At 40.4% G+C, this 14,522-nt stretch overlaps 1 protein-coding gene across 3 annotated transcripts in view; it reads left to right on the top strand.

The window, feature by feature from the left end:
* The window catches only part of LOC147253650 (uncharacterized), an 80,885-nt gene that overhangs the window by 35,250 nt on the left and 31,113 nt on the right, over window positions 1-14,522 (top strand). For 2 of the 3 annotated variants that reach the window (XR_015118420.1, XM_086217328.1), the window contains one exon: window positions 6,931-7,105. The exons of the other annotated variant lie outside the window; for it this stretch is intronic. Coding sequence is in view for 1 of the 2 variants with exons in the window: in XM_086217328.1 (XP_086073454.1) it covers window positions 6,931-6,978 (48 nt within the window). In the remaining variant the exon portion in view is untranslated. Of the gene's footprint in view, window positions 1-6,930; window positions 7,106-14,522 lie in introns of those variants that run through there. 3 annotated transcript variants of the gene reach the window in all.

Genomic DNA, 14,522 nt, shown 5'->3' with positions numbered 1-14,522 from the left:
ATGTGCAAGGCACTACACGAATGCACAAACACACACTCTATTGGCTTTACTCTTACACTCCAGTCAGGGTGAAAGCTTAATCGAGATACGAGGAAGAGAGTTCCAGAGGAGAAGTGAAGATGGTCTGTTCCTTTTCTCTCTCCACTTCATCCCTCCATCCGTCCTTCTACAAGAGCCCACTATCCCTGCTATCTGTTATCTGCAGACCGCGCTGCTCTCCACCTTGTCCCCTCCCCACCCACCACCACCACCACCACCACCACCACCACCTCTTCCAATCTTGATGGGTATTGGGGAATGTAAGAGAAGAGTTCCCTGATAAAGCTGTCTAATGAACATACAAGAACTTTAGTAAGTTAAGCATCAAAACATCGAAGGCTGTTTGAACTTTGACTCCCCCTGCATTAGTGCAGAGTCCTTATCAGGCCTCTCGAGTAGAGAGATTAGCCACTTCCTAATGAAGTGGTGAAATCGTAAAGGTCTTACTCCAAGGCAGAGTGGATTGCTTCCAACATTTTTCACTCTGTTATCTCCCATACCCAGATTGCCATTGCTGGGGAAAAAAAAAAAAAAAAAAGGTGAGGGTCCTCTCTCCTTCATCCCCCCACCTTGTTTGGGTTTCAGGTCACACACAAAAAAATATGACATTAGAACATGCAGCCAACCAAAAGCCAACAATTACATCAAACACAGTAAAAGTAAATTAGAGGCGTGCTGGGATGCCGTATGCTGCCAATGCAGCGTTCCATGCAGCATTTTATAAACGATCCCCTGTGTTTCAGTCAATCAGGGGCTGCAGACGACTTATAAATGTTACATGCCTCCTCTTCCTCACCCAGTGAGGTCAGACACGCATTGCATATTCAAAACCTGCATTATGTGACACCCACCCTTTCTCCCCCATTTCCCTGTTTATTTCTGCTGCCTGCATCAAAACACACATTTTTATCAACTAACAGATTATCACACAAACAGCCGTGAGTGCGTCGTATGCAGATGTAGAGAATACGAGACGATGATCCGTCTGTGTAATAAATGTCGGTTTTGTGTGATGGACTTAATGTTCACCGCTGCTTACACCTGTGCCATTGTTGATGGACATGTGAATCTTCTTGACTTATTAATATTCTGAGGAGGACATCACTTTTAACCTCAATTAGCACATGTGGTTGAATGTGTAATGCTTGAATGCTGAATAGATGTAATTGAATTCTTCACTTTAAATGTAAACAATAGAGGTTTGACAGTGCTGTCATTAATGTTTACATGTGTTTGTTTAATAATCATGAGAGACTGAGGACTTTGAACTTGGAAAAAAGAATAATTTCTGTCCCTATACTTATCATTGTTGTATGCTATATTTAATAGAAGATCCCCACACTTGGAAGGAAGCCGTGGAACATTTATGGCCGTTTTTGCAGCGTCAAAATTGGTTGTTTTTAATGAGATGTTGGGACATTTGCAGCAATGTTCATCTGGATCCTGAGCCACTTTACAATCTCTGTTATCTTAAAGTGTTTTTTAAACAGACCTTTTAAACTGACTTACTACAACTGTCTTCCATAACCCCCCCCAAAAAAAGTTTTTTATTTTCTTATTTTTGTATATTTGCACTTTGAAAGTGGAAGGAGTGCCTGACATTTAGCTTGACATGTCCACTGCAGAGGTTTGCCCAGGAACACTAAGCGCTTGAGTTGCTGGACACTCAAGGAAGGTATTTTAATAACTTTTCAATTTTCAGTTTGACTTTAGCTTGAATGTTTTAGCCAACTTCATTGTTATTATTCAGTATTTGATGCTAGTTTTATACATTTGTTTGCATGGCAAGACTTCTATGCTGCTTTCATATGGCCAGTATTTTTACAAAAAAAAAAAGAAAAAAGAGAAATTGTGCTGCAGTTTAAAATCACAATAGGCCAAATCTATAATCCACTTATATTCAACCAAATGATGGAAAAAAGCAAGTATGTAGAAACCTTTCTTATGCACTATCCTACCATCTCCCACTTTTTAGAATAATGCATATTGCTGCTGTTGCATTATTCACAAATTAAGAGCCAGGAATTTTCGTTTCCACCTAAAAACCTTAAAAAAAATCTAGCTTTTCAAACAGACAGGAGAGTGAGAGTACAAGAAGTGTTGTCAGTTCTGGCCAGTGTACAACATGCATCTCAATCCCTGTAATAGCACTCCTTATTCTGACACATGTTAATAATTGATTGTTAAGTGATAAACCTCACTCAAGCATGAGAAATAGCCAGGGCCTGGAAATAAATATGAGAACCCATCACAGTATAATTCATAAGGTTGTGTTCGATCAGTGTAGGCGTCTCTCAGGGTTCTCCATTATTCATGATCCAGCCTAATATGCCTCGTACTTCCTCTTTCTGACTCGGGTCACTAATGATCTCCTCTCTGGCTAGTTTAAGAGAAAATGACTCAGTTTTTTTATGAGGTGATGTGAAGTTAAAATACACATTGTGATTGTGCAAGACTAAATATTAACATTGCATTCACTAATTTGGGAATAGGAGCCTCATTTGTGGACCTGCAGGCTTTTATGACTCTCCTCAATCTGCCACTGCCTTGTCATGTGTGTCACTCACTTGTTACTACTTCTGTAGCACATTGTTTCCTACCATGCAAAAAGCAATCTTCTGAAAATGTCTATTTTCCCAAAGACATGGTACTTATCACTACACATGACACCAATCCTCAGGAGGGCCTCTAAGTTAAATTTGTATCCAATATCAAGAGGTGAACACCTAATGATATTTTTATGGACTTTTCCTCTCCAACTTCATTAGGTTTTTATGAGTGAGTAGAGGGTGTGTGTGTGTGTGTGTGTGGGGGGGGGGGCTCCTTATGAAATCTCCATATGCATCAAAGGTTGGGAGGTAGAGACTGATGGATAGCGGTGTAAGAGCGAAAACAGGAATTTTCCGTGGCAGGAAAGAAGTTCCCTCTGGAGACTTCCACAGATAGCCCTGTGAGAGGCTCCCATAAGGCAGGAGCTGAGGAGCCTTAAGTGTTTTATACGAATTCAATACGGCAGTTAAAAATACCAGAGGGAATATCACATTCATATCTCTGTCGCTCGCCTCACTTAATACCGGGATGGTTGGCTGGGCGGATGGATAGGAGAGGCACAGGGAGGAGAGGGGGTTCATTTAGGCCCTCTTTCTCTCTCTCTGTCTCTCTCTCTTCTCTCTCCGTCTCTTTTTCTCTCTCTCCTGGGCTCTGGTGATGTAGCAGTCAGCAGCTGCAGTCAGACTATGTTTCGTTCTACACTGGCTCTTTACATAATGAAACCAAATGCAATTACATTAGCACCAGTAACTTCCAGTAATTTAGAAATTCTAGCTATTTTTCACAGTAGTTTGCTAAATTGTAACATCCATCATTAGACACACAAGTGTGACAATTTGTTACTCTGGTGCTTCCTGTGCGGGTTCAGCTAATCTTGCTTGTGTGAGGGCCAGAAGTGTTCTTCAAGAGGGAATATAGCTGAAGCACTGCTAAAGCAGAATTACTGCTCGAAATTAAAGTGACGTTGCGATTATTTTTGTGGAATAGACACCACCAAAGAACAGCAACATCTGTTGTAGTTTGATGTTTTTACCAATAAAAGTAAGTCAGTTATTTTACTTGCTGATATTTACGCTTCTTAATTCTATATTTGGCTCATATTCAGTTCTGGGGCGTGGAATGGATCCTTCCTCCATTTCCCATAGATACCACAATACAGTTACGGGGCACGGAGCAATCTACTTCACAACACTTGTTAATTCTTGCAAGCAAAATAGTTTATAGTGTTACTGTACTTTATATTAAAATGCTTTCTTTATAGACACAGATAGATATTTCTCCTGGATAGCTGCTCCTATTAAAGGGTTTCTGTGTTGGATTGTGAAAATGTTGCTTTTTAAAAAAAAAAAAATTTAATAATAAAAAACCTTAACTAAATTCAGCCCAAAACTTTTTTACTTTGTGTCATGACTGTCGGAATGACCAAAATAGTGTTTATATCCAACCTACTCGATCACACTTTGCATGCAACACTAATAACTCTGTTTCCTGTGATTGACTTCCTGTTTTAAACTTATCCATACTATTTCTATCAAGTGTTGTATTTGCATTTCTACAGAGCAGAATATTTTGAAAGGAATTTATTTCTTGAAGAAAAAAAAAAACAGTGTAGAAATTACAGGGCCGTAAGGTTGGATGGGAGCGCCTTGAGATGGTTCAGGTAAAATTGGGAGATACCTGCATGTTCTCCTGCTGTGTTAAGTGGAATACTAAGTACAGATTTGTGTGTGTGTGTGTGTGTGTTTATTCATGAGAGATATACAGTGCATTCAGAATAATTGCAGATTGCCTGGAAGCCCCACTTTGCTTTGTTTAACTCCCTCAATGGTGATTACACAAAAAGAAATGTAATCGGTGTGCAAGCATTGTACCATTGTTTGGCTTTATCAATTAAATTAAGCAGCGTCCCAAATCCTCCCATTGTGCATGCAGAGCAACTGTTATCAGCGACTATATCATGGCAGTTAGGGGAAAATGAGCATTCCCTTCTGTCCTTCGACAATCTAATCATGAAACAAAACAGAAGATGCTCTGCTTTCCTCTCTTTCTTTCCCACTCACTCGCTCCTTTTCTTCCAGCCTATGCACACAGCCACATCTTCTTCTTCCTCTTCTCCTCCCTCGTCTCCTCTTCAGCTGCTCTTGGCTGCTCTCCAGCCTCACTTAAACCCATTAGCTCTATTACTGAAATTATTTTCCTCCCCGGCTATGTCTTTGTGCACAGGGAGTGAATTTCACAGTTATCAGAAGCTGTGGCGAATAAGGGGGAATGACTGTGAGTCACTGCAGTGTGTGTGTGTGTGTGTGTGTGTGTATGCATTATGCTCCTTGGCTTCTCATGGTTGCTTCTTAATTAATGCTTCTTTGTCCTGGAGGAGCTATGGAGCTATACGGAGAGAGGTAGGGGCAGGATGAAAGAGTCGTATGCATTGACCTCACTGTGCCATTTGAGGGCAGTGCAGTCTCAGGGTTTTGGGTAAACAGTCTTTGTGCATTCCCTCCTCAAATATAACAACAGGGATGATGAAAAACTTCAGTTTGCCCTGAAAATCTTTTAAATGTAATATGCTGCGCATTTTAGTTGAAGAAGACAATGCTATTCTTGTTAACTTAGCGACTGTTGAATTTTCTCCATGTTTACTAGAAAATAAAACTATGCTTGAAGGACAAATAAAGCTTTTATCACCTATGACATTTTTCCAACACACACACACACACACACACACACACACACACACACACACACACACACACACACACACACACACACGCAAATTAATTAGCACTTACACCCAGGAAAGAGGTGGTGGTGACTTTTTAGTGACTCATTTGTAATAAATGTGTGTTGTATTCATTGACCACTTTTCTCTGACATTTCTTGATGTGTAATTAAAAATGCACTGAACTGGAAAAAGAAATTAAAAAGTAACCTACAACAAAAAGGACATTCTTTCCTAAAGATCAAAATATCCTGTGATTTTGCCAATTGTGTAAATTTATTGAGATTACATTTATTGTGACTTAAGTCACAGTGAGGTTGAAGCACTATTTTCATGCCTGAGATGTACAGACTTGGCTATTTCATTTTTACTAAATTATCTTTTATATTTGTCGTCGTCCCCCCCCCCCCCCCCCCCCACTTTTACAGAAATATAGGCAAACCTTTGACTTCATAAAACCTCACCAACACACATTTAAGTCTCGCGTTCATCACTACACACACTCAGCGTCTGCTTCGGTCTGAGCTCAGGCTTCATCCAACTTTACCTTGGCTAAAACAAAAGCAAATACACTTGACGGGACAAGAGGATCATGGTTGTGCAGAGACATCAAACATAATGACAGACTGCATTGAAAATAACCGTCTGCCCGTCATTAAAAGAAAAGAGCGCTTAACTTTTAGAACTCTTGTCACACATGTATGTGTCAGCTCATCGTCTCACAAAGGCCCAGCTTTTGCTGCGGCAGCATGCACATGCGGAAGCGTCTTGATGATAGTTATTTTCCTTTCACACAACCACGCTTCGGCTCTTTTACGAATAAACAGATGACAGTGTTGCCTCTCTAAGTAGTGTTTTGCTACCCGCGAAGAGAATGTGGTGTTTTGGATATAGCCATTTCACCAACTTTGAGGTTTTTTACATGGCAACTGCCTCGCTGTTGCACTGTTGCATCACAGAGCTCAAGTGTTTGAAGAAGTCGTGGGAGATGGTCACGTCCTGTCTTGTATCTAATCTGTGGAAAGTACATTTTACCCTGCATTCATAGGAGTTATATCTGTTAAAGATACACCAGTCATACAGTGTAGAGGAAAGACAAACAGTACACACACACACACACACACACACACACACACACACACACACACACACACAGTATATGCTGCATATGTGATTGTATGGGGCTGTATGATTGATAATGTGATCTGGTGATCCCTCCTGAGGAGCAGAGTGGGGCTCAACAGCAGAGGCAGCTCCATGCTTAGTCGACCATAACATACACTGCTCTCACTGGGGCTCTCCCATATATATGTGTGTGTGTGTGTGTGTTTCCATGGGAGGTGTGTATTATTGGTTTAGTGGCAGTCTTTCCTCTGACTATACAGACTTTGCAAAATTGATTACATTTTTTACTTTAAGAGCTAGATTTAAGAGCTTTAAACTGTCTGCCTTCTTGGTGAGAAGTGATCATAAACCAGTGCTCTCCAGTGCCTGTGTGTTTGTGTATGTGTGTAAATGTGTGCTAATGCAGGCACCTCCTTGTCATTGTTGTGTTTTGAATATTTCCTCCCTCCTTCCCTCCCTCCTCCTTTCACTGATCCGCCACTTGTTTCCTGTGACAGGGGAAGTGGCAGCTCTTGATGACCCTTGACCCTTGGCTGGTCACTTAGGCAGATACCTGGGACGTTGAGGACTTTGTCGGAGGGTAACAAGGACTCTGAAGAGCAAGGCCGGTGCTAATCAGATGAAGGAGGAAAACAGAGTAGGGAGAAGTTATTGTTTGTTATTGTGACTTCAGCTGGCGATGGTTTTGTTAATGCCCTTCTTTTTTTAATTTAATCAAGGTAATAATTAACAACAAATCAAACGCTGGCACGGCTTCTGTTTAGAGGACTAAATTCACAAGTCACTTTCACTTGTTTTCCTCTCTTATCCTCATTATACTGACATACTAATTATAAATATTTTAGAAAATCATCAGAATGAATTAATCGCATTATAGATTGTACCACAATCTCGACTGGACAACTAGAAATAAACTTTCTCCCTGGAGCTAAGCTTCGATACATCAGCCACAGTGAGACTATACAAAAGGAGGCAGTAATGTTACTGCATTTGGGTTTCTTTCGGATCACATTTATTAATAATATTAATCAGTTTTAATTTGTAGAAACTTCCTGTGGAGCATAAATTCAATGTTTTTAAATATTTAAACTGGTACATTTACGGTTATGATTCCAGTCCAGTCGACTTTAGCGACGTTATCATGAATTACAGAGGGATGTTTAACAATCACTCTGATTTCCTCAGTCCCAGAGTTCCCACCACCAACTGGATAATAACAGGAGATCATCAAAAATCATCCCTTTCCTTCCTCTCTCATATTATTCTGTTTTCTGTGTTGTCTCCAAGGTACATTTAATGAATTCCGGACAATTAGTGGAATTGAAATTTATTGACAGAACAGCAACAAGGCAGGCTGCCTTCCTGCCCGGCTGCGTGGCTCTCATTGTCCAGAGTGTTCGGAGCATATGCTATTGAGCTGCGCTGCTTGCTTGACAGCAAAGGGCTGGTTCAATTACATCAATTGCTTGATGACTGAGGAGGGAGCAGCGGGGCCGTGCATGCTACTTTGTGATAAGAGCGGAACTCTGCAGCGCCGTGGCCCTCATTATGCAAGTCTGACAGAAACCTGGGAAATTTGTACAAAATACAAAGCATATGTTTCTTGTTCCTTTCGGGGGAAGAAAATTGATTCCTAAAAAAGTAATGATGCAGACAATGTGAGGCTGACCAAATCTTTATGACGCATGCCACTGTAGTGTTTTGGGGTTGTAGGAGCTGTAGTCGTGCCAACGGATGTTTGCTTCGTTCTTCCTGAGTGAGCCACACAGTCACATTCTGTCCAGGGTGGACAAAAAAAAAAAGTGGAATCTTGTGCCGTAAGTCACCCGCATAATGACTACTTTGGGGTTTTATTGTTTTCAATCCAGATGAGTTTAGATATACTTAATGTCTTAAATGTTCAACAGACTTTTCTGTTTATGGTTACTGCTTTACTAACCTTTAAAAACGCATATCTTTCAATTGACTGCTTATGATGGTATATTAGACCGTTCTGAATCAAATCGGAGAGCCACACTTTGTAACTCTATCCTTGGAGAGATTTTAGATTCCATATATTTTTCATTCATGGACATGTTGTATATGATATGGATTATTTTTGTCCCAGAACAACCTGTCTTTGTCTTTGGTTCTTTGTTGCCCGACAAAGACACAACACTGACATTCAGTATTATTTATGGCAGGCTTTGAATTGACTCCTCAGCCCAATGAACTGCAGTTAGCTAGTTAGCTAGGAGCATTCTGTTTGTGTCAACAGCTCCCTTTGTGTGTCTGCAGTGATTTATTATGTAAAAGAGGGCTGGTCGGGGGGGGGAGCAGGGAGGGTGACACTGACCTTCCTTTAATTAACACTGATGGAGACCAAGGTGAGAGGGAAGATGATGAAGATGGATCTTCCCACATAAATCATCCTTCCTCCGGGCCGGCGTGTGTGTCTAAGCGTGTGTGTGTGGGTGTGTATATAAGTGTGTGTTTGTGTTAACGTCATCTCTAGCAGAAACAACCTCGTGGTTCACAGGTTAAATGAACGTTTGCCTAGGTGCAGAACCTCCATTATTTACCCCGATGGGCTCCCCTTTGTATTCATTTACTCAGAGGTTTAATTGATTAATTCCACCACAACATTCAATATATTTTTTGTAATGTTTCTAATGTACTTTTTATGTGTTTTGTTTTGGATAAAGGAATTGCATGGTATTTAAAATTATCACACAGCTCCAAGCAAAATCATTTATGTAGTACTATAAGACAATAATGTCTTGGACAGCATGAAAAGTGACTGCTTGCACCACCTAAGGCCTACATATTGTAGGAAAAAACATAATTGTTTTATTTATTCTGAAAGACTGTTCCATACTGTTAGGTGGGTGATTAAAACAAAATACGAAAAAGAAAATGAAAACACCTAGTGGCCATGATAATAACATGCTTCGTTTGGACATCAATCATAACAGAACATATGCTCAGGTATATTTGGAAAACCAATAAAGGCCCATCTTTTGAGGAAGGTGCTCCTGACAGTCTTGATTTAGATAAGCGAATGTGTAATTATTCAAAGAATCATGCTCTTCTTGCCTCTTTGAATCCTCCGTGACTTCAAAGGCAAGCGCCAGCCTTGTATGGCCCTAACGTCTGTGTGTCATGTTAAACACTTAACTCTTTTCTCGGGTTAGTAATACGGCCTGACTGGCTGCCCCGCCCCCAGTCCCACCTCCACCCCTCAATCTGCAGCTACCCTCACCCCTGACATTTCCTAAAGGTCCGTATCTTAGCATACTGTGAGCTTTTGCACTAATGCTCCAGTGTTGAGAGGAGTTCTGTGGTATAAACACACAACAATAGACAAAAAAACAAAACAAAACAAAAATACATTTCCCTCCAAACCAAATAGAACTCTTGTTTGCACACATTACCGATTCAATTTCATGTGGGGACATTATTATGACAATGTGTCATCATACAGAAATGCGAGAACTGGTGCGGCAGTTGGTCAACATGTTAGTTTGTTTTTATTTATTCTCCATTTCCATAAATTTCCTGAGGGCAATTAGTCTGCATGCTGGCTGCTGGTTGTTGAGGTTGTCACATCGTCAGTGTAATTGTCAGAAACGCAATAATTGAAACGTTTCCATCTTCATCATTACCATCAACATATTTCCAGACTTTTATGACATGCGTTGAGTGCGGTGTCTTATTCTGATTGAGACTTTGTGTAAGCAAATGAGCACAACATATGCTCCAATGTGCATATGCTAATCAGTTTGTTTATCAGTCAGGCAGTTGGTCGGTGTGCGCCACTCTGTGTCATTTTGCGTCTCTTGACATTTCCATGGCGTAAAATGTTTCATGCATTTTTATCGTTGTTTTCATTTTTTTCCTGTTCTTCTGCAGCTTCTTCGTCGTCTCCTTACCACGACTGCCCCACAATTCATAAATAATGTATTTATTTATCATGAAAATCTGTTTTGGAATTAGAGACTACCCCTACTTCAAAGACAGGAAACCTTTGATATGTTTGATTCTTGCAGAGTATCCGTTGGATTTATTCAATTTATGCAAAGCACCTCCAGGGTAATAAAGGTGGCATTTGAATACATTTGACTGGACTAAATCATATAATGAGGACAGTTTCTGCCCTATATCATAACAGAAAAGAGACCCTAATCCCTCAATTTTAATGGATCATTTGGCCAAAGAAAAATGTTTTGCATGGTGAACTGACAACAGTGGACAGCAGTGATTAGCTTATGTCTACATGGGTAATGATTTATTGCTTAAATTGACAGTGAAGGCAGAGAGTACAGTCTGTGTGATCCTTTTGTTCTGGTGTCTGAATCCAGAAAATCGGGGAGGCTTTGGGGAATGTAAAATTCCTTTTAACTCTTCTCGTTAAAATATCCTCATAATATAAACGTTACCCACAACTGTAAAGGGTTATTAACCGAATGTTGCATTCGAATTCATCAAGGCATGTGAGAGATATGAAAGATTTTGTGAAAAAGGAAAAAAAAAAAGCTGCCACAAGAATTTGGTTAAAAATGATGGCGATCAGTCTAAGCTGATATTAAAAATGTGTATATAGGTGTGGTGCTATTCAGAGAAACGGTATGAGTGGCAGTGGTTCCAGAGGTAAGAACATAGTATCTCTCAAACATGTTGAGACAGATACAGTTACATGACCACATACCACAGGTGGTATGTTCCTGCGTGTGTGTATGTATAGAAAAGTATTTGTGTTTATACATATTTGCAGGTAAAGGTAGACCTGCCAATAATTATTAATGAGCAGGGCTTTTTTTCATGGTCTCAGCTCAACGCACACACACACACACACACACACACACGCAGGCACACGGCTCAGGATACAATTTCACTTTGAAGGAGATTTTTTTTCCCAGTATTGCCAGACACAATTTTATTATTTTTTTTATACAATTTTATATAGTTTTTTTTTTTTAAACTACTACATGTTTTCAGCATCATTTGTTGGGTTATAATGTGCTATTCTAAAAAAATGAGTTCAATCCTGGATGTAGAGAGTAGACATAAAGATCATTTTAAGAAGTTTGTAGCTTGAAACAACCTACGCAAGAGAAAATATCAGCCACTGCATATTGACATTTTGAGTAGACCTGTCCAGTACTGCCCAGCTCCTCCGCTGCTGTTTTTATTGAACTGTTATTTCACATTTTTCTGCATGAGAATTAGAGAGGAAAGCTTTGTTCTGTCCCTTTCACATTAACACCTACTGTAACAAAAATACTGTTGCATTTAGCCCAGAGGAGGACAAAATAACCTCATGTCGATTACCTGGACTTTCCTTAGGATTCAGAGCATTAAGGCCACCTATCAGGATCCCCCCCCCACCCCGTCCACTCTCTATGGAAGAGTGATGTTTCCTCTCTGGACAACTAATTATCCGGGTCTGACCCTCAGCTGTCTCCATGCAGGATTTTATTAGGCAGACAGCAGGTTGAAATCACCACCACCACCCCCCTTCAATCCCCTTCCGTCGTATATATTTATTTCCCTTCACTTCCTGCTTCTGAATATTAAGAATAGATTTTTACATGTATATGTGTGCACCGGGGATGGGATTGATGGTAGTTGTGGCGGAAGGAGGAGGGTACATGGGGGGATACTTGGCTGATGGGTGAATGGCGGGCCTGGAAATGACGAGCGGGCTGACTGAATGCTTGTCCATCACAACCCATTCTCTTGGTTACAGGTGGTCTCTCATTTTCCCGACCGGCGCATATCTGGCTGCCTTTATATGACAGCCTGGGCTCGCCAATTTGCATGTTCGACAGACAACAAACGGGCCTGTGCATGTCAAAATAGGTGGCGGTGCGTGACAGTTTCTACACAATGCTGTCTCCTTTTGGCTTGACCCTCGACCTCGCGCCATGTCTCCTTTCATAATCAGGGAAAGGGGAAGACGGGGCGAAGAAATCATCCAGCCTTCCTTCCTGCCTCCTTCTGCTGCTACCTCTTTGGAATAAATCTGATACCAATGCCATTAGCTATGCCTTTCCCCTCTCACTTTTTCTCTTTCTTAGTCTCTTTTGTTCCGACGTGCTGACTGTCTGTCTATCTCCCCCGTGTCTGTCCCTCCTGTTTGTGTTTTGGCATAGACACTCAAATGTGGATCATCTCAGTTTGTCTGTGGTTCCAGATAACCTTTCAGGTTTTTTCTTTTTTTTGGCAAACAGAAATAATGAGGCATGATTTCTTTTATTTTGACCGAATTAGTCCTAGAAAAGGAAGATATTTATATTTGGAAGTGTACCTGTTCATATTCATGGACTCGTTCAAATTTTGAATGAACAACTGAGAGAATCCAGCAATTAAATAATCAACATATCCTCAAAAATCATCCAATGTTAGACAGAAATACTGTGCTTTAGCACAGTCATCCAGTTTGTCTCATCTTACATGAAAGAAGTGTCTACTGTTGGACATGTTAATGTACTTTATATTATCATTTCCATCACTCTGATTAACACTGTGATAGCACAGGAAGACTAATTGCCTTTTAACCCCTCTGACTTTTCCTTCGTTCACCTTTATTTTAATAAGTGCTTGATATCTCAACATAAAATTTGAGAAACTGTGATCGAAAGCACTCCTTTGATTGGAAAACTTCCACCGCACCTACTTCTGTAATTTACACGTGAACTTTCCTCCCCTTGTTCCAGTGGATAAGAGGCTGATCCAAAATGAATCACCATGTAGAACCGCATACCCAGGAGTGGGGCTTTAGACTTAAGACATTATCACACTGCTGGGTTTTATTAAGTCTTATACTTTACATATTTAAGGAGGCTGTTACATCATTAGCTGCTGTTGAACGGGGCCGTGTTAAAAGTCACTGTGGTATCAGGGAGAGGTTAACAGACAAGGGGGCAATGGGTGTTGAAGAAAGCGTTCTGTCATCAGCATACAGTAAAATAATCCTGAATTATATGCTAATCAGCAGAGGAGAAATGCCGTATCTTAGTCTAGGAACTTGTGTTAAAGCACTTTCCTTGATCAGAGCATGCTGGTACTTGGTGTCAGCCTTTGTTAAGTCACTTACAGTACTTTTCTTGCTATACATGGCTTTGCTGCCCCAAATGGTTGGGATATTTGTAATGTATTTCAGTCTTAATGTGTAACAGTTATCGCTGCCCTGGTATATACTGTATGTCATCATTGTTGGAGAGATCTTTTATGAATTAAAGATGAATTCCTCTCCATCTTCTACAACTCAACACGAATGTGATCTCACTTGCCAATTTATTAGGTACAACTACAATAATGCACCAGGTTACAAACGGCCTGCAATCACTATCCATGAGGATCAGAATGTAGGCAAGGATATTAGCATCACCCCTCAGCATACAGTTTAACAGCGGCTCACATTTACAAAATGATAATTAAAACAAATCAACACCTTTAATGCTAAAATCCAAGATTCTTGATAAGTTATACATATTTATGAGTTACCGGTAGTTACCTCCACTGTGTTTATGAACTGGGACTGACCTCCTGATTATATTTATGTTAATACACCATGAACACTGTCATTTCTGAAGTGGGTGCCTTTTTATTTGAAGTGGTGAAAAAAACAATTGCTGCAAGGGCACACAACTGTGAAGCAGACAGTAATCTTTGCTTAATCTCTTGTTCGGCTTTGAGGTTGCTGGCAGTCAAGCATGTAATGATAATTATTACTCTTGTCATCACAAGTGTCAACCTATCTAATAATAACAGTGTAAACATTTCATGTTCCTGATGCGCATGGGAACTATCAGCCCCCTGATAAAGACATCCATGTCTCTTTTGTTTCTTTCTTTTGGTGAAGAAGCAGTGTCTGACTCTGGGGATTAGTTTTAATGTTGTAAATCCATCCCGTGGAGGGCTGTGTGTTCTGCCATTGCAGAGATCATTCTTTGATATTAAATGGTGAAGAAAGAAACACTAAAATTACTTTAGATCCCTCAATGTGTTGTCAAAACACGGGTGGAATGGGAATGTTGGAACAACATTATGTTCCTTCTGGCCTCCTCTGCAGTCCCAGGTAGTGGATTCGCAAACCTCCGAGAGA

The sequence above is a fragment of the Aulostomus chinensis genome, chromosome 11, assembly GCF_037954235.1.
Source record: "Aulostomus chinensis isolate RoL2024-O1b breed Wild chromosome 11, RoL_Achi_v1.0, whole genome shotgun sequence".
NCBI classification, from domain to species: Eukaryota; Metazoa; Chordata; class Actinopteri; order Syngnathiformes; family Aulostomidae; genus Aulostomus; species Aulostomus chinensis.
Note: the sequence above shows the minus strand (reverse complement) of the source record. Positions and strands in the feature narration are given on the sequence as shown.